An 18711-nucleotide genomic window follows, 5' to 3' on the forward strand; every position below is an offset into this window, starting at 1 on the left:
GGTATTAGTCTAGGCTCCCTTAATACCGTAGCACTACAGCAACCTCGGAATGCGCACTGTCTGAAAAGCAGACAGTGCCTATTCTGAGGGTGCTGGGCAGGAGGATCCCTGCATTGCCCCTGCCAAAAGCATGGGTGGTGTAGGGCTCCCTTGTGGCCCCCACCACTGGCTTTCTGCCAGCCTTTTCATAATGAGGTGACCACCATGGAAAGGCTGGCGGAAAGCTGAGTTGTAATCGGCACAGCGGCACTAAGTTTAGTGCTGTCGTGGCTGAGCACAACTCAGACCGCCGTCTACCCGTTGGGACTACATTGCTGGTGGAGATGGCAGTCCCCTGGCAGGTCCGCCCGCTAGGGTTGTAATGTGCGGTTGGACCACCTGGAATGTGGCGGTCGATCATCACCGCAAGTCTGGCGGTCCTCGAACTGCCAGTCTCGTAATGAGGCCCTTAGTTTTTTGCTACAGCTGCTATGGGCAGTGCATTTCTTAGAGAGGGTTAGCCCACTGGGGTTGGAACTTCTGGCATACAGGCTTCTTACAGCCAAATCTTTGCATCTGAAAATTATACACAATCATCAGGTTGCTTTTTCACACTCAGTTCTTTATCTCCGATGTGTATTGTGGAGAGACAATAACACTTGCTGTTGGTTTTCAGCCCTAGCAACGTCAAAAAGTAGTCAAGAGTAGCATTTGAACATGTAAACAGTATTTGTGAATGTAGATGAATATGCATTCATTGGCACATTAAAGTCAGTCCGATTGGTGTTGTCAGTGCTAGTTTACCAGATCTCTGCCATCACAAACAGACTCTGTCACCACATGAGCCCATCAATTTTGTCCCTGAGCTAAAAGGAACAGTTTGTACCAAACTGCTCGGCCACATATACTCTGTATCGGTGAAAGCAGACGGAAATAGCATTATGGGCAAAATGACATGCTGAGTAGGCGCCACTCTCTGGAGTGTAATATGGAGGGTGAGCATACTAATAGTGTATAAATCACAGTCTTTAACCAAAAATTCTGCCCCGTTAGTGCTTCAAGTTCTCCATCAGGGGAATTCTCATCAAAATCATAAACACCATTTTCTTCTGATGCTGACGATTTTTACCAGGAGATAAAACTCCTCGCCGGTGACACGTGTCAGTTTCTTTAAATAAATATTTATATATAGGATAAAGTATCCTCTGCTGTACATTATAAGAACATTGCAAGACACTGAGGAGTTCCATGATTGTATAATGGAACAAGGATGAAATCCAAATTGCTTTATAAGATCATGGAACTCCAAGGTGACTTGCAAAATCTTTTCGATGTAGGGCGGACTGTATTTCATTCCTTATAATAAATTATCTCCCCATCTCACTTAATACGTTGCTGTTTTGCTCTTTTATATAAAAGAGATAGTGGGCCTAATTTAGAGTTTGGCGGAGGCGGCTACTCCGTCACAAACATGACGAATATCCCGTCTGCCAAATTACAATCCCATTATAGCCTATGGGAATCGTAATATGGGGAATAGGATATCCGTCACATTTGTGACAGAGTAACCCCTCCGCCAAACTAAATCAGGCCCAGTGTGTTTACAGATATGAAAAATAAAGGTAAAATCTACAGTGCAAAATTAAACATCCCACAAAGCAGTTAGTAATTTGTTACAAAAGATATCAGAATCAATTCAGTAAAAGTGTAATGACCTACACTGTGAAAAAAAAGAAATATTGCAATAAATACCTCCTGTCTACTGATCAGTAAATAATGTAAAGCCAGTTTCAGTTTTCCTTATTTAAACTGCAGCTGCAAAGATACTATGAAACCTGCTTTTAAAAGTAGCCGCTCGCTCTGACAGTGGGCATTGTGACGTCACTGCACAACTGTAATAGTTTACCAGAGTTGAGAAGCTATGCCATTTTGTTATTACAGGTGACTAAAGACCTCATACAGGGATTGCAGGCTTCCATGTATTATATATGCCAGTCTACTGACTACATGGACTGCATTTCAATTGTGTTTTCAATTCCAAATAAAAATGATTTAAAATGGAATCTGGCTACTGATTTATGAAATAGTGATCATTTTGAAGACAGAAATGAATGTAAAAGGGGCTAGAAAGTCAGATATCCCAGTGCCGGTAGGGGACGCCACACATGCCGTGCCCCAGTGTGCCCTGTAAGGACGGTTGCTCTTTCTATTCCTGTTCTAAGGTCTGGGATTACCCAGCCCTACCACCTTAGCTTTCAAGAGATGTGTGCTTTTGTTGTTCATGTACCTCAACCTTTGACATAGCAGGGTGACTGTACCAGTGGAATGTAACTGGTTTTGCACCTTTACCTTTTCTTCATACTACTAGAGTGGTATCTTCCCTAGTCACACTGGATGTGGACTAGATGTGGTGTCCGTGATACCCAGTGTTGTTTGCCCTGGGCATAGAACCATTGGCTGCCTTGATGAGGCAGGTGTATCCTCATAAGGGTCTAGTATTCTGGAAATGAAAGGCTGTGATCTGTTGACGTGTATGTGATGGGAATTCTAGCACGCACATATTGGCCCTCATTATAACATTGGCGGCAAATGCTGCCTACCGCCACGGCGACGGCCACCAACATACTGTAGCCGTGGCTACCAACTGTCCACCAAAATATGACCGTAGCTGGAATTCCACCAGAAGGCTGGCGGAATTCCGGCTACGGTCATGGCGGCGGACAGTTGTCCTAAGTACACTCCCAAATAATGGGTACGGAAACGGAAGGGAAGTGACCTGTTAAAGACTGCTCACTCCCAATCTTAACCTTACAACAAGGCAACAGTGACAAAACCATAGGAATTCCCTTTTAGGGAGAGTCCTAGAAGCTTGTGTACTTGTATGGTAAAGGACCCAGATTTACAAAAAGCTTGCAAGCAAGGTCCCACCAAGCAACCTAAGTGGCATGCCTCATCATTTTCTAAATTGTTTTTTATGGGTTTTGTAAAACATTAATCAATTTTCCAGTGCACATGTAATCAATCCAATAACATTCAGTATACATTTTCTCACAAGCAGTTGTCTGAGTCACATCAGATTCACTACCATTCACTTAAGGGTTTCTATTCCATACAATGTGATGCCATGTGGCCTGTGGCAGAAGGAGACTAGTTAAGTTGTGCTTCTTGTGGAAGCAAAAAAGAAAGCTTCCATAGAAGAAAGTAAATTATGCAAACATATAACAAAGAACAGAACACTCGCCCGGCCTCCCCGTAGGCATGAGACAGGGCCTGATTTAGGTCTTGATGAAATACTCCATCACAAACGTGACGGATATCCTGTCCACCTTTTTAAGACCCCATGATATCATATGGAGATCATAATAAGGCGGGCGGGATATCCGTCACTTTTGTGTCGGGGTATTCCCTACTCCAAGACCTAAATCGGGCCCATAGTTTCAAGGTACCTACAGCATATGCACCATGCCCCCTTCTAGAAGACCATCAAACCCTATACATATGAATTTAGGAAGCAAAATGATTAGCACATATCCTTCCATTCAGGTGGCATGCTTCATCAGGATGCTGCCTCATTCATCATTAACAATTGTGGTGCCAAATGGGCTCTCTGATTACAGGGAGCACCTTGTGTGGGCTATTACATGATCCGAAGTGGCAGTCTAAAATCCCAGGGTCTCTTCCAAAAGATAATGTTTTATTACTGGAGGGGCCAAGATGTGGTTAAAAATTGAGTGAGGATGTGCAGGAGTTTTATTCCTCCAGGGTCATGTGGGTTAACAGGTTTCAGCTGTTGTGCTGCCCCAAAATTGGTCCCCAACTTCAATCAGGACCAGGATGCCTATCAGTGATCATACATACAGTACACTGCAATCACACGCTTTTAGAATCATCACAATTTACTTGTATTTTGGGGTTGAGCCCTCGCTATGAAAGGTCCAGCTGAACGTAGAGGTAAAGTGAACAAGTACCCAAGACAAAGCTTAAAACCACATGAAGCAAAATGCTGAAGGTCACTTCACTACATCTATGTGGGTAGTGCTCTGTCTTGTCTCCCCTGCTCCCTCAGTATGGTCTGCTTTGCTCCCTGGGCATGGAGTCCTTTGCTTCCTTGGTATGGCTCCTTTGCTCCCTCGGTAAGGCCTGGCCTCCTTTGCTCCCTGGGAGTGGAGTCCTTTGCTTCCTTGGTATGGCCTCATTTGCTTCCCTGCTATGGCCTCCCTTGGTATGGCCCCCTTTGCTCCCTTGATATGGCTTCCTTTGCTCCCTTGATATGGCTTCCTTTGCTCCCTCAGTCTGGTCTCCCCTGCTCCCTCAGTCTGGGATCCCCTGCCCCTCAGTCTGGCCTCCCCTGCCCCTTCAGTCTGGCCTCCCCTGCCCCCTCAGTCTGGCCTTCCCTGCTCCCTCAGTTCGGCCTCTCTGCTCCCTTGGTATGACCTCCTTTGCTTCCTCGGTATGGCCTCCTTTACTCCCTCGGTATGACCTTCTTTGCTCCCATGTTATGACCTGCTTTGCTCCCGCAGTTTGGCCTCCACTGCTCCCTCAGTCTGGCCTCCCCTGCTTCCTCGGTATGGCGCCCTTTGCTCCCTTAGTCAGGCCTCCCGCTCCCTCAGTCTCACCTTCCCGCTCCCTCAGTCTCACCTTCCTGCTCCCTCAGTCTCGCCTCCCCTGCTCCCTCGGTTTTGCCTCCCCTGCTCTTTTGGTATGGCATCCTTTGCTCCCTCGGTATGACCTCCTATGCTCTAACAATATGATCTCCTTTCTTACCTCAGTCTGGCCTCCCCTGCTCCCTCAGTCTGGCTTCCCCTGCTTCCTCGGTATGGCATCCTTTGCTACCTCAGCCAGGCCTCCCCGCTCCACCAGTCTCATCTCTCCTGCTCCCTTGTTATGACCTCCTTTGCTCTAACAATATGATCTCCTTTCTTCCCTCAGTCAGGCCTCCCCTGCTCCCTCAGTCTGGCTTCCCCTGCTTCCTCGGTATGGCATCCTTTGCTCCCTCAGCCAGGCCTCCCCGCTCCATCATTCTCACCTCCCCACTCCATCAGTCTCGTCTCTCCTGCTCCCTTGTTATGACCTCCTTTGCTCTAACAATATGATCTCCTTTCTTCCCTCAGTCAGGCCTCCCCTGCTCCCTCAGTCTGGCTTCTCCTGCTCCCTCAGTCTGGCCGCCTCTGCTCCCTCGGTATGACCTACTGTGGTATCCTTTTCAGGTTGCACAACATTGTCAGGGAATGTTAGGGTTATCATGGTTCTCTGAAGGGCAGTTGAGCCCGACAGACCAGGGCTGAGCATCTAACTGCATCTGCTCCTGGTGGGGTCATTTATGTATCCATTCAAATTACAATAAACCCTCTCTTAATCTACTGCTGTCTGCGTATTTCTACATGCCTACTTGCATCATAACAATGGCGATGAGAGTTAAAGGACCCAGAAATGTGTAAAACTGATCTCTTTTACTTGGACTTGGAGGGTAAGAGAAAATAACCTACTCTTCAAAAAGTAAAAAAGGGGTGCTGCCTTTATAATTGTGACCCCACCAGTGCCTTTATGATCATTAAGTACCCTGCAAAAAAAGAAGACATGCATTTGGGAGTGGCATGTTCATTATGGTCTTTGGTTTCCAGTTGGTTAGAATACCATTACCCCAATATTATTGCTAACATGTTGAACTGAAAACTATTTCTGGGAGAGACTTCCAGTGAGAAAGGTGCCTAAGATCACAGGGTTGTTTGAAGTTACATCAAAGCTACCTTCATATTCAGTGGGAAGTGCTTTCAGTGAGAGCTTTTCACCCAGAGGTACTCTGCCCAAGATAACACTGCTGTGTGCCAGTTCACAGTGGTGAGTATTCTACGAGAGTTTTTTAAGCCGGAAGATCTGCTTCTGCTTTGTGATAACACCCATGAGAAGCTTGCAACAGTGCTGTGAACCATCTCAGAACCCTAATGTGTGCTTCAGCTGTATTACGCTTCTGGAAGTAAAATATCTCATGGAGATTGCACTCAAAGAGGACCCTGAAGTACCTCTGTGGTGGACAGTTGGCAGTATGTCATTTCATATACTAAGGTTCGAGTTGACACTGCAAGTCTGCTTTTTCGAAGTGCACGCTTACTCTATCATCAGTGTGTGATCTCTTTTTTCCTCGCCAAGTTCCGGCTGTCAGATTGCATCTCTGATGAGATGCAAGAAGGAAGTGTTCAAAACCTCATCACGTCTTAGGCCCTCATTATGAACATGGCTGGCGGTGGCGGAAATTACCACCTTCGGAATGGCGGTCCGGACCGACATATTCTGAACACAGGGAAACCGCCACAGGTGGAACTTCGCCGCCACCAGGAAACCGCCACCAGGCAGCCTGACGATGGCAGTCTTCCTTATCTGACAGGACAGCGCTGCAAGCAGCACTGCCCGCCGGATAAAGAACATGTGTTCCCCAAGCCTTTCCCTGGCAGTTTCACCCGCAAGAGAAAGGCTGGCGGAATGGGTGCCCAGGGGCCCTCATGCACAGCCCCATCACGCGTGTCACTGCCCGATTTATGGGCAGTGATATGCGCGATGGGTGCTGCTGCACCCGCCGCTCTGCTACATTGAGGACCGCTCCATGTGGAGCCGTCAGCAATGTCCAGGCCCAGCATTCTGCTGGGCAGGCTGGTGGAAACACTGTTTCTGCCCGCCAGCCCAGCGGAATGTTCTTTATTGGGCCGGCAGGATCCTCTGAACATCGACCGCCAGCACCGAACTCGGCAGGATTTCCCACCAAGTTCGTAATGAGGGCCTTAGTCATGCAAAAATTCTCAAGTCTTATTCATGGTCTTGGAGGCATTGTGTGCTGTGGTACAGTAGCATGTGAAGCCAGTTTGGCACAAAAAAAGGAAGCAATTCTGCTATTTTGTTTTCTCTTTCACTCAGTGGGAACCTGCATCATCCAGAGATAAGTTGTTGGATATCGATTTTTTTCTTTTCCCACTGACGGTGTTTGACTTCTTCCAAGGTGCTATAGAACTTACAGAGTTCCACGCTACATTTGTCAGAAGGAGTTGAGCACCACTGACTTCTACGGTGCTCCTAATCAAAGATTTATTGTTTAATGACGAGTCGATCCTTTTTATATCAGAGCATCGACATTGTTAAGAAGCTGCTTCAAACTGGTTTGCATTTCTGTTTTATTAATGACGTGAATATGTAATGTGATTCAAAAGTATGTGTGTTAGCATTCAGTCCTTGTACTATTGAACTATTTATTGTCCAGTGGTTTCTTTCAGAGGTGCTGATGTGAGCTGCACCTTTCTGAAGAGGTTCCATCTCATGTTACCTCTCAGGACTAAGCTTAAGCTAATATGTTGATGTTATTTGTCATATAATCGTTTTCACACTCTAAAAGCATGTATTTTTGGGAATGAGTGCAATTTATGTGATGGTGGGTTTATAACTCTTATATCAACCAAACATTTGCAGTTCGCAAGTTTAAAATAAATTGGTAACATGAAGCAGTCACAGACACACTTGCATTTGCTATGCAGATTACTTATTGCTGTATTTCATAATGTAGGAGATTCCTTGATGTTTATGGTTTGTTCCACTGTGCAGCTGGTGTAGGATTTGTGTGTCAAATTAGTGCATGTCTTTATCGCACTGCAATAGTGTGCATAAGGCACTATATTTCACTTTACTTGTATTCAGTTTTGCTTTGGGTCTCTTCCCTGTTTCACTTTGGATGTTAGTACCCTCTTCTATTGGTATGTTGTAAGTATTGTGGTGCGCCCAATGTGCTGTTAGTTCTCAGTGTGTGAGAATATTGTTGATGTGTACCTGTTAGCTAGGGTTGTTTTGAACCCTGTTTCGCATGATTCTTCCTCAGTGGCCGGAAGGTGCTTGAGCTGTGTTGAACCCTGTTTCACATGATTCGCCCTCAGTGGCAGGAGGGGGTTAGTCTGTGTTGAACCCTGTTTCACATGATTCTCCCTCAGTAGCAGTGTGGTGCTTGGATTGTGTTGAATCCTGTTTCATGTGATTCCCCTTGGTGGCAGGGAAGTGCTTTGGTTGTGCTGAACCCAGGTCCGCGTGATTCTCCCTCAGTGGTAGTGAACCCCATTGCTAAAACACAAGATTCCCTTAAGGGGATGATTGTGGTGGGTGGAAAGTTTTCTTGTGCTAAAACACAAGATGCCCTTAAAAGGGATGTGTGTGTGGGTTGAAAGATACCTGTTGCAAAAACACTAGATGCCCTTATGTGATGGTTGAAAGATACTGGTTGCTAAAACACTAGGGGGGTTATTACGAGCTTGGTAACCGCCGTCCACTCCCGCGGACCCCATTACGACATCCCCGCTGGGCCGGCGGGCGCAAACCAAGTTTACGCCCGCCAGCCCAGCGGGGATGAGGCCGCAACATAGGAACCGGCTCCTAATGGAGTCGGCGGTGTTGCGGCCGTGCGACAGGTGCAGTAGCACCCGTCGCGCTTTTCACTGTCTGCTATGCAGACAGTGAAAAGCTGGCCGGGGCCCTGTTAGGGGGCCCCAGGACACCCCTTACCGCTAGCCTCTTCCTGGCGGTGCAAACTGCCAGAAACAGGCTGGCGGTAGGGGGGTCGTAATCCCCAGGGCAGCGCTGCTTGCAGCGCTGCCCTGGTGGATTATCACTGCCGGGGCTAAAACGGCGGGAAACCGCCGGCCCCGGCGGTGCGACCGCGGCGCTACCGCCGCGGACGTAATACTGGTCTCCGTACTGCCAGCCTGTTGGCGGTACGGACGCCACATTACCGTAATGACCACCTAGATGTCCTTACAGGGGATGAGTATGTTGATTGAAAGATACCCGTTGCAAAAACACTAGATGCCCTTCCTTGGGGTGAGTGTGTGGATTGAAAGATACCTCTTGCTAAAAAAGTGGATGCCCTTACAGTGGGTGAGTGTGTGGGGTGAAGGATCCCCACTGCTAAAACACAAGATTCCCTTACAGGGGATGGTTGTCTGGTTTGAAACATATCACATACCTGTTTCTGTGTTTTTGTTGATTCCTTGGTTTATTTTGTGTCTACCACTGAGTTATGCTCATTTGGCACATTGGTGTAGTTTGATGGTGGTCATATTAGCAGCATGTTTTGTGGTGTCCTTTTTACACGCACCATTTGATGACGTTGTGAAATGTTACAGTCTGGTGTTTTTGTAGTTTGTTTTTTCAATGTGTTTCTTTCCATCCCCTTCCCCCTCTCTCTCCTCTCTCTCCCCTCACCCTCTTACTCCCCCTCTTTCTCTCCCTCTTTCTCTCCTCTCTCATTCTCTCCTTTCTCATTCTCTCTCCCCTCCTCTCTTTCCCTCTCGCCCCCTCTTTCTCTCCCTCCTATCCCCCCTCTCTCGCTCACCCTCTCTAACCCCTCCTACTCCCCCTCCTACTCTTTCTTTCTTTGTTACCTCCTCTGTCTCATTCTCTCTACCCCTCCTCTCTCTTTCCCTCTCGCTCCCCCTCTTTCTCTTTCTCTACCTCCCCTCTCATTCTCGCCTTACTCCCGCTCTCTGTCGCGACAGCCCCCACCCTTCCCATTTGAGGACTGACAGTGATTTCTGTTCCCTCCTCCACAGCTCCGGCTTGGGAAAGTTTACGAGACCCGAAGCTCGTTGCTCAGAAAGTACGAGCCCCCCACAGAGCCCCCCCCGTTGTGGCACCTGCCGCGCTTTGAAAAGGTAAGTCTGGGGCTGCTGAAGCTAAGGGGGGGGGGGGGGGGGGGGGGCTGCCTTGCAGGAGGCACTAGAACACGTTGGGGCTGAGAGCCTGGGAACTCAAAGGGTTTAGAGCAGCGGCTGAGGGGGTGGGGGGGGGGGCTCCCTTCACTGTTTGAAGTTGTTTAAGGCTTGTAAGGAGTGGGAGCTGAGATGAAACCAGCAGCAAATACTATCTACCATTGTGGGGTTCAGCCCTTCCTCAGTGCTGTGATGCTACATTGCTTTGGCTGCCAGCCCAGCACTTTGAGATCGTTTGACCTTTGGCCAGCAATTGCTTCAATAAATGCATTGAAACCCAGTTTGCATCTCGTGTTCTGCCTTGGCATGTGTGAGGCACGGAGTAACTGAGCAGAAGGGGTATGATGTCTGAGTGTCAGGTTTAGGTTACCACAAATCACCTTTCCTTTCCAGGGCAGGAGTGGCTCGTGGAGTTAACAGGGGTGGGGCGGGGTGGCAGGCAGCGCAGGGGCGTGAAATTAATAATAAAAAATAAACTTAACTTCATCTTCGCTGCCGTCACCGCTGAGCTGCTCATCTATTGCAGGAAGGCTGCAGGCACAGGCTCCCAGCCTGCCCTGTGGCCAATCCTGGCGCTGCTCAGAGCAGCGTTAGGATTGGCTGGTAAAGTCCAGCCAGGGCGCTCCCAGGCAGACTGGGAGGCTGTGCAGACTCTCTCCAGTCCAGCAACTGTGTTGCCGGGCTGGAGAGAGCACACTGCGCATGTAAATGTGGCCGGCCCGAGACGGCTGGCCAAACATACATGCATAGTGAGAGGGAGTGCTGTGCACTCCCCCTCAGTGCTTGTAACAGCCTGGGGCCCTGCCCCTTTTACTAAAAACAATAATAATTATTGTTTTTAGTAAAAGGTTTGCAGCAGCGCTGCTGGCAGTGGGGCGGCGATCCTCCACTCTAGCGGAGGAGCCACGCATGTTCTGGGTTTTGGTGAGGCACTGTGGGCTAGCCAGGAGTTGGTCGACAGCCTCCAAAGTGGTGTGGAATTGACTCAGTCATCCACACTCGGTGGTCCTGCTGTCCTAAACATGCAGTCTTTTTACTTTTTAATAGTGGGAACCGCATGACAATGGGGAAGTAGTGATTAGGATGGCCCTTTGTGGTTGGGGCTGGAAAGCTCTGACCATTGGGTTCAGGAACTGGCTTTACTTCTGGGTTATGAAAATCAACATTCTTAACAACAATTTCACACTTCAACCAACCCTCCCCACCCACACTATCCTACACTCTGATGACAGACTCCCAGGAGACCGCCCTGACCTGCTGGGCAACCATTGACCCACTATCAACACCAACAAAATGCGCTTCATCCACTTGGGAGCCATGTTGGATCCCTGCCCTTATTTCATCTTCACCAAAGGCCTCTACCCCATCTGCACAGCCCTCACGCTAATCCTCAACAACTCTGTCACCACCACCACCTTCCAATACTTCGGGACACACGCCACCATGTCACGGCACTCAAACAGTCAGCTTTGCCTGTGCTCATCCACTGCCTTCAACGTGATCTGTGGGGACCCTCAAGGCTCATTGCTTAGCCCTACATGTACCTCAAACAGTTGAGCACACGCCCTGGAGTTGACTGGACATAGATCGTTGGAGAGGCACATATGTGCACCAGAGGCTGAGGTAGCACCATAAATTTAGCTGGAAAAGAGCCTTGTCATGGTTTATGTTACACATATGCATTACCCAGTACTATGAGGATGATTGCTCACAGAGGCTCACTGGGCTCTGGTTAGATGTGTGCACCAAAGAGTGAGCATGTGGAGTGGCTGGACACAGCGGCCTGTAGAGTCCAAGGTCATGTATGTGCACCGAAGGATGATCTTTATCCCTTGGGGTGGTTGCGCACTGTTCTATTTCTGCAGTAGAAGATAAACTTCTCCCTGAAGGTGGCTGTAGAGGGGACAATGCACATGTATGTGCACAACAGCTTCGGACAGCATCCTGCAGGTAGCTACAGACAAACATTAGGATGAGGTCTGGTAATAAATGTGTGCCTGCTTCCTGGAGGACTGTGCACGCCTACTTAGATAAAATAATCAGCCAAATCCTTTCTAAAAGCCTACTCAGCATCTTCTGGAAATGACAGTCCAATCTTAGATGTTTTCACCCCCTAAACTGAGGTGGTGGAGACATGAAGTTTGCACTTATGCATAAACCTACACTCGGAAAAGGTGAATGGCAAAATAGTGTAGACTTACACCTGAGTGCAAGAGTAAATATACACATGAACAAATCTACGCCTGTAATGTTACCTTTGTGAATAGGACCCATAGTGCTCACAGATTCCTCATCGCCTCCTCTCTTCCCTGATGAGCTAGTACTTTCATTGATAAGTTCCCACAGTATCCAAGTATGTTATGCGCTGTATCTGTTGCAGCTCCCTTAGTACTCTCCACGTGTGTCATTTGGGTGCAGGAAAAATATCAGGAACTCGTGCCAATGCATATGGCTGGGTCCAAACTGAGGTGGCGTGGTGGGCGAAAAACAATGGATTGGAATGTAGCCCTAAGTGATTGCCAATGGCTGAGATTAATTCTAGCATTCCAGCAATCACCTTGGTAGTTTTGTATTTGCCCTATTAAGTGCCCCTCATATGCCCAGACATGGGACCCGGGCTCATGGAACCAAGCTATACCTGGTTGAAGAGCCCATAACTAGGACAAAACCGGGCCTGGGTTCCTTGTGTTCCGGTCCAGGGAGGACCTGGCCTGGCAGTTCGGGCTGGACCATTCCCATGATGAACAGGGTCAAGACTGATTTGCTTATGGCTGGGTCCAAACTGGGGTGGCGTGGTGTGGTGTTTGAAAAACGATGGATTGGAATGCATCCCTGGGTGATTGCCAGTGGCTGAGATGAATTCAAGCAGTCCTTCCATCATCTTGTTCTTTTTGCATTCCGCTCTTTTCACGCAAAAAAAAAAACGGAATAGTCCCAAGGCACGCGGTTTCCTCCCTCACGAGGGTGTGTCCCTGCCGGTGCCCTCCGTAGATCGTATGGGGACAAGGGATAGGCCAGGACCCCACTCTCTGTAGGGCATGGTGACCCCCCACTGTGGCCCGGCAGTCCTGTGGGGACGGACCGCAGGGTCAGGGGTTACTGTCGGTGGAGCCAGGAAAGACTCCGCCGCCCATAACCCAGCGGTGGCCCAAACTCCACACAGGGTTGCAGTGGCGTAAGGAAACTGGAGTGGGGCCCCCTGCAAAGAACATGGAGGGGGGGCCTCTTCCGGACTCGTTCAGGCCAGGTGCTGAGCTGAGGGGACCCCCTGGAGCTCGCCCTCCCCCTCGCGGGGTTGGGGGGCTGCACTGCCTGGATTTTGATGCGCCTGGTCCAACGAACCATACACTAGGCGCTATGTTTTCACCTTTGAAGTACCGAGCAGAAGCTGACCCCAATGGCGCACTTATGATTGAAATGAACCCTTTCACTTGTGGCTTCCCGATTAGTTTTATCTACAATATTTGGAAAGGCGTGAATCGAGCTTTCAGCAGGAAATGGTAACTTTGGTGTAAAGAAGTTTAGAAATGTGAGCTCAGGCAGAGACCAAAACACCACCTCTTGGAGCTTCTATGCGCGCCAGTAAAGTGCTTTCCTGAAACAACGTGGTGTTGGGTTTTGCACAAAGAACCAGAGTTAGGTGGACACATCATCTACTAAGTTTGGTACAGATGTGCTTAAAAGCCTATAAGCTATTACCGAAACAGCAAAGTCCGCTCCTTTTGTAAAGACTGATGGGAGCATCATCACAGAGTCGCAACCACCCCTCTCTGGTCGTGCAGAAGAATCACTGTGTGAAGCCAGAACTTTACTATGGCTTATTGTATATGCTTGCTTTGGTGAAATTCCTTTCAGCAGTGCTGAAACACTATTGTGAAAAGGCCCTTCGTGAGCTTAAAAGGATTCATCCACCGTTGAGCCGACCTCGCCCTCGCCACTGTCCCACGCATCCACAAGTGAACATCCAGCGGCAGATCATTCTCCTACCTCGCTGCCAAGACCTGGAACACCCTCCGCATCCACCTACGGCAGACCAAGGACCTACTGACCTTCAGGAGACTGCTCAAGACCTGGCTGTTCCAGCAGTAGCAGCTCCCCCCACCCCCTTCGCCCAAGCGCCTTGAGACCCTCACAGGTGAGTAGCGCACTCTACAGATGCAATGATTAATTGATTGATGACTGATAGGTTAGCCATGGTAAATCGTACGAGTCCTAAATCGAGAGTGATTGGCCAAGAGAGCTACAACTGGAGGGCAGCACAGGGTCAGGGGGACTCTTCCACCTCAGGGTATCGCTGAGCTCATCACAGAGGCCACAAAAGAAGAATATTTGTCGGGATGGCGAACTTCAGGGGTGTCCGCGCCCAGCATGTTCCATTATCAGACAGCGATGCACTTTGCCAGTAGTGGTTTGTGAACCGTCTACTTACTCTGATGACTCACAAGTGGTTTTCAGGCTTAAAATTGTATTTTTTTAACTGCCTGTGTGCTCGAATGGACAAATGTAGTGCAGACACCGAGGCGGGTACACGGAGCACATGTGGCCACAGGGCAGACCCAGCACCCAGGCGCGCTGCTGGAGCGCAGAAGGCACTGAGACAACCAGGACAGGGTGCAGGGCGTGGCCTTGGGAAGTACTCTTATAACCCCACATACGTGTCTGCGCAGTACATATATCTTCAAGGTACGTAGATGTGAAATTAGGAATAATGAATCTATAATTTTTTTTAAAACACTTTTTGATATTTTGTCCCTCAATATTCTGTCCTCAGTATTCTCGTGCCATGATATTCTGGGAGTTGATATTCAATAGTACAATCACCACTCACTAATGCCAATGTGAGTAATATTTAGGTTTTAGATTTTAATAGTGTGTAAAACTGAAGTTTATAGCTGAAAAAATATGTGTGCACATAATTGCCTATGCGCGCGCACGTGTGTGTGTGTGTGCGAGCGTGTATGCGTGCGCGTGTGTGAAGCATCAATATTTTATTAGTGCTGCTCCAATAGCAGGTCTCATCACTGCCACAGATGCTTGTGTCACCAGGTGAAAAGTAGTGAAGCATTCACACTCTACCCCATATGCAGTCCGCCTGATGGCCACTTCCCACCCATTTAACACAAACTTTGTCAATGACAGTGTTAGAAAGCATGGGGATCGTGCCGGAACCGTATTGCAGCAGCTATTTCTGGGCCAGATCAGGGATCTGACTGATCCAAGAAAATATGCCAAATTTGTTCCTGTGTCATTCTTCTACACTAGGACATAATTCAGCAGCGCCCGCACGTGTCCGCTTTCTGTTCCGAGCAGCAACATGCAGGAGGTGAGGGGTCTTTCTTATTTTCACTTGCAAAGGGCTGATTTAAAGGGCCATCAGCCCTTATTTTGTTCAAGTATCAACTTGACTGGGAACTATCTGAAGCCTATTACCTAGCTGTCCGTTCAGTGGAAGGAAACAAAATCACACAACTTGTTATCACTTTACAAGTACTTTAGAGAAATTATAAGTTAGAGGCAGGTATTCTATTTTATTGAACCTCACCTGTAAAAGATGTGCATGCACTGGAAGAACGCAAGATTTATCAGTGTGTAGGAATTATTAGACAAATATTGATTTAAAAGGCACTTTCTTTTTTGTATTTATTTATTTTGTATCGCTACTCATCCCAGTATACGGTGTACTTGTAGACATTATGGCCCTCATTACAACCTTGGACTGCCGGGCGGCCGCCAATGCAGCCGCACTCCCGCCGCGGTCATTTTGAGATCCCCGCTGGGCTGGTGGACGGAAACCTGGTTTCTGCCCGCCGGCCCAGCGGGGATCACGGCCGCAACATAGGAGCCGGCTCCAAATGGAGCCGGCGGTGTTGCGGCTGTGCGACGGGTGCAGTTGCACCCATCGCGCTTTTCACTGGCTGCATAGCACTGGCCCGTGTCAGGGGGCCCCTGCACTGCCCATGCCAGTGGCATGGGCAGTGCAGGGGCCTCCAGGGGACCGCGACTCCCCGTACCGCCAGCCTTTTCCTGGTGGTTCAAACCGCCAGGAAAAGGTTGGCGGGAGGGAGACTTGTAATCCCAAAACCGCCGGGACTGAAGTGGCGGTAAACCGCTGGTCCAGGCGGTGTGACCGCAGCGCTTCTGCCGCAGTCGTAATACCATGGGAAGCACCGCCAGCCTGTTGGCGGTGCTTCCGTCGAAACAGCCGTGGCGGTCTTTGACTTATATGTTAAGAGTGAATGGTCGAGAGAAACAGAAAATCAGGATATAAATTATAACACAGAGATTAGGGTTACCTGTACTAACAAGATTTTATTAATTCCAAAAGGAACTCTTCTTTGCAGTCTTAGACTAACGACAGATTGAGGAAAAAAACACATAACGATCTGAACCCATGATTTACAGTTTGCATGTAGTTCCTTGATGCTGGTAAATAGATCATTGAGCTACATTAGAAGGATTACAATTTATTAAATGGATGCAGCAAAATGTTAAAATGTTAAAAGCAGTAGCCCACATTTCTATCTACATAAAATACAAATCTGTGACCCCTGAAGCGCCCTGCTGCTCCGGGAAGTCATGGGCGAAGTGGGCCATTGTCCAGGGACCCACCTTTCAAAGGGCCCCCTGGGAAATTTAACTTTCTCTCTGTTTCACTTCTGTCTATTCCATTTCTCTATCTAAATCTATCTGAACCTCTCTACCTCTGTGTCATCCTGGGGATTTTTGGGGTACCACGCAAGGCATATTTCAACAGTTTTTGTGTGACCCTGTTAAAGATTAACATATAATTTGGCATTTTTTAGCATTATGCATTCTTGAATTAGCATGAAAGGAGTACAAGACTCAAATTTCTTAGGTAAACGGACCCCTAAAATATGTCTTGCGTGGGACACCCAAGCTCCATAAGATGGCACTTGAGAGACTGAAGGGTGAGATTAGAACATGTGAAGAAGTGGTTGAGATGAGAGGTGTGGCTCAGTGCAGGGAGAGAGGGGGAGAGATATCAGGGAGGGAAGGGTGAGGGGGAGAGGAGGGTGACAGTGAGACATAAAGAAGGAGGGAAAGTGCAGAATGATGAAGACAAGTTGAGAATTGGTTGGAATGAGAGCTGTGAAGAGTGTGAGGGAGATGAGGGGGGAGATGCAGAGAGAAAAATGTGGACGAGGAGTGGAGAGGGGCTGATGGGTGAGATGAGAGGACCGGGAGAAGGGTTGAGATGAGGTGTGGAGAGAGGGAAGAATGAAGGGGTGATGGAGAGGGCAGAAGATAGATAAAGAATGGTGGAGAATAGGAGGGGAGTGGAGGGAAGATGAGAGACAGAGCAGAGAGGGATTCGTGGGTAAAGGGAGAGGACCTCAACTAGGGAACTGGTTTTCATGCCGGGTGTGAAACAGGTCCGGGGGTGGGTGGGGTGCAAGAGGAAAGGAGGAGGAGGAGGGAAACTAGAGACAAGAGGATGAGAGCGAGTGACAGGGAGAATGAATGAGAGAAAAAAGAAGAAAAGTCTAGAAAGGTGTGATGAACTCAACTGGTGAAGTGGTTGAGGTGGCGGGGTGTCGGCAGCAGGGAGAGAGCGATAGGAAACAGATGAGAAGCAGAGGTCGAAGTGGGCAGGATCTGATGGGCATGAAAAACAGTTTCCCTACTTTTCATAAATCGAGACAGCCGTCCTGGGACGGTTAGTGATAGTTTAAATGCTTCAGCTTTAGTGCCATTCAGTGAGTCCCCTGTGCTGTGAAACCGAAGCCGGGCAGACAGCTAAACAAGCCTTCCTGCCAGGGTGCAAGAAATGTAAATGTGCACAACTGGTTAATCTGCAAATATAAAAGGTAATCTGCAACTGCAAAGGGTGCTTGGGGGCCGGTACTGGCTTTAATTGATAGAATCACTTGATGAGACAGATGTAGTTTTTGTGGATGGTAATGCAAATAGTTAACAACTGAGCTGTGAAGTGCATGCTTTTAATTGTAAGTGTATTTATATAGCACTTGCTACACCTGGTGGTGCTTAAGGGACAGTAATGTAAAAAATGTATTATGTACAATCTGGGTATAACTATAATCTATATTTTGGCAGCACCGTTTTATCTTAAACATTTTGCATATTTACTAGCAGCCTATCATACTGTGTGTGAATCAAGTTTAAAATAATGAATTACATATTCACCGTCCTTTCTGTCAGAGACTGGGAACTCGTAGCACTAAAAATACATGTCACTATTATTTCATTTTAGAGAGAGAGGTGGTAAGAGAGACGAGAGGAGGGGGCTGAGAGGGGATCAAGGCAGGGAAGAGACTGTAGGGGGCATCTCTGATAGACTGCTGCTGTGAGGGAGAGGGGTGAGGAGACAGGTAATGAAAGAGGCAGAGAGAGAGAGATGGGGAGGGAGGCGAGAGGAGGGGGCTGACAGGGGATCAAGGCAGGGAAGAGACTGTAGGGGGCATCTCTGATAGACTGCTGCTCTGAGTGAGAGGGGTGAGACGGGTAACGAAAGAGGCACAAAGAGAGAGAGATGGGGAGGGAGGCAAGAGGAGGGGGCTGAGAGAGGACCAAGGCAGAGAAGAGACTGTAGGGGGCACCTCTGATAGACTGCTCCTGTGAGGGAGAGGGGTGAGGGGACAGGTAACGGAAGAGAGGAGAGAAGAAGGGGCTGAGAGAGGACCAAGGCAGGGAAGAGACTGTAGGGGGCATCTCTGATAGACTGCTCCTGTGAGTGAGAGGGGTGAGGAGACAGGTAATGAAAGAGGCAGAAAGAGGTGGGAAGAGAGGGGTGGGGGCTGAGACAGGACCAAGGCAGAGAAGAGACTGTAGGGGCATCTCTGATAGACTGCTCATGTGAGTGAGAGGGGTGAGGGAGCAGGTAATGAAAGAGACAGAGAGAGAGAGATGGGGAGAGAGACGAGAGGAGGGGGCTGAGAGAGGACCAAGGCAGAGTAGAGACTGTCGTGGTCATCTCTGATAGACTGCTCCTGTGAGTGAGGGGGGTGAGGGGGCAGGT

General features: G+C 48.6%; 1 protein-coding gene across 1 annotated transcript in view; it reads left to right on the forward strand.

Annotated features, from left to right (window-relative positions):
• Nucleotides 1-18711, forward strand: part of CFAP77 (cilia and flagella associated protein 77) — a 636918-nt gene that overhangs the window by 508466 nt on the left and 109741 nt on the right. The window contains exon 5 of the mRNA XM_069237111.1: nt 9555-9656. Within this exon, the coding sequence (XP_069093212.1) occupies nt 9555-9656 (102 nt within the window). The remainder of the gene's footprint in view (nt 1-9554; nt 9657-18711) is intronic.

The sequence above is a fragment of the Pleurodeles waltl genome, chromosome 6 (genome assembly GCF_031143425.1).
Source record: "Pleurodeles waltl isolate 20211129_DDA chromosome 6, aPleWal1.hap1.20221129, whole genome shotgun sequence".
NCBI lineage: Eukaryota > Metazoa > Chordata > Amphibia > Caudata > Salamandridae > Pleurodeles > Pleurodeles waltl.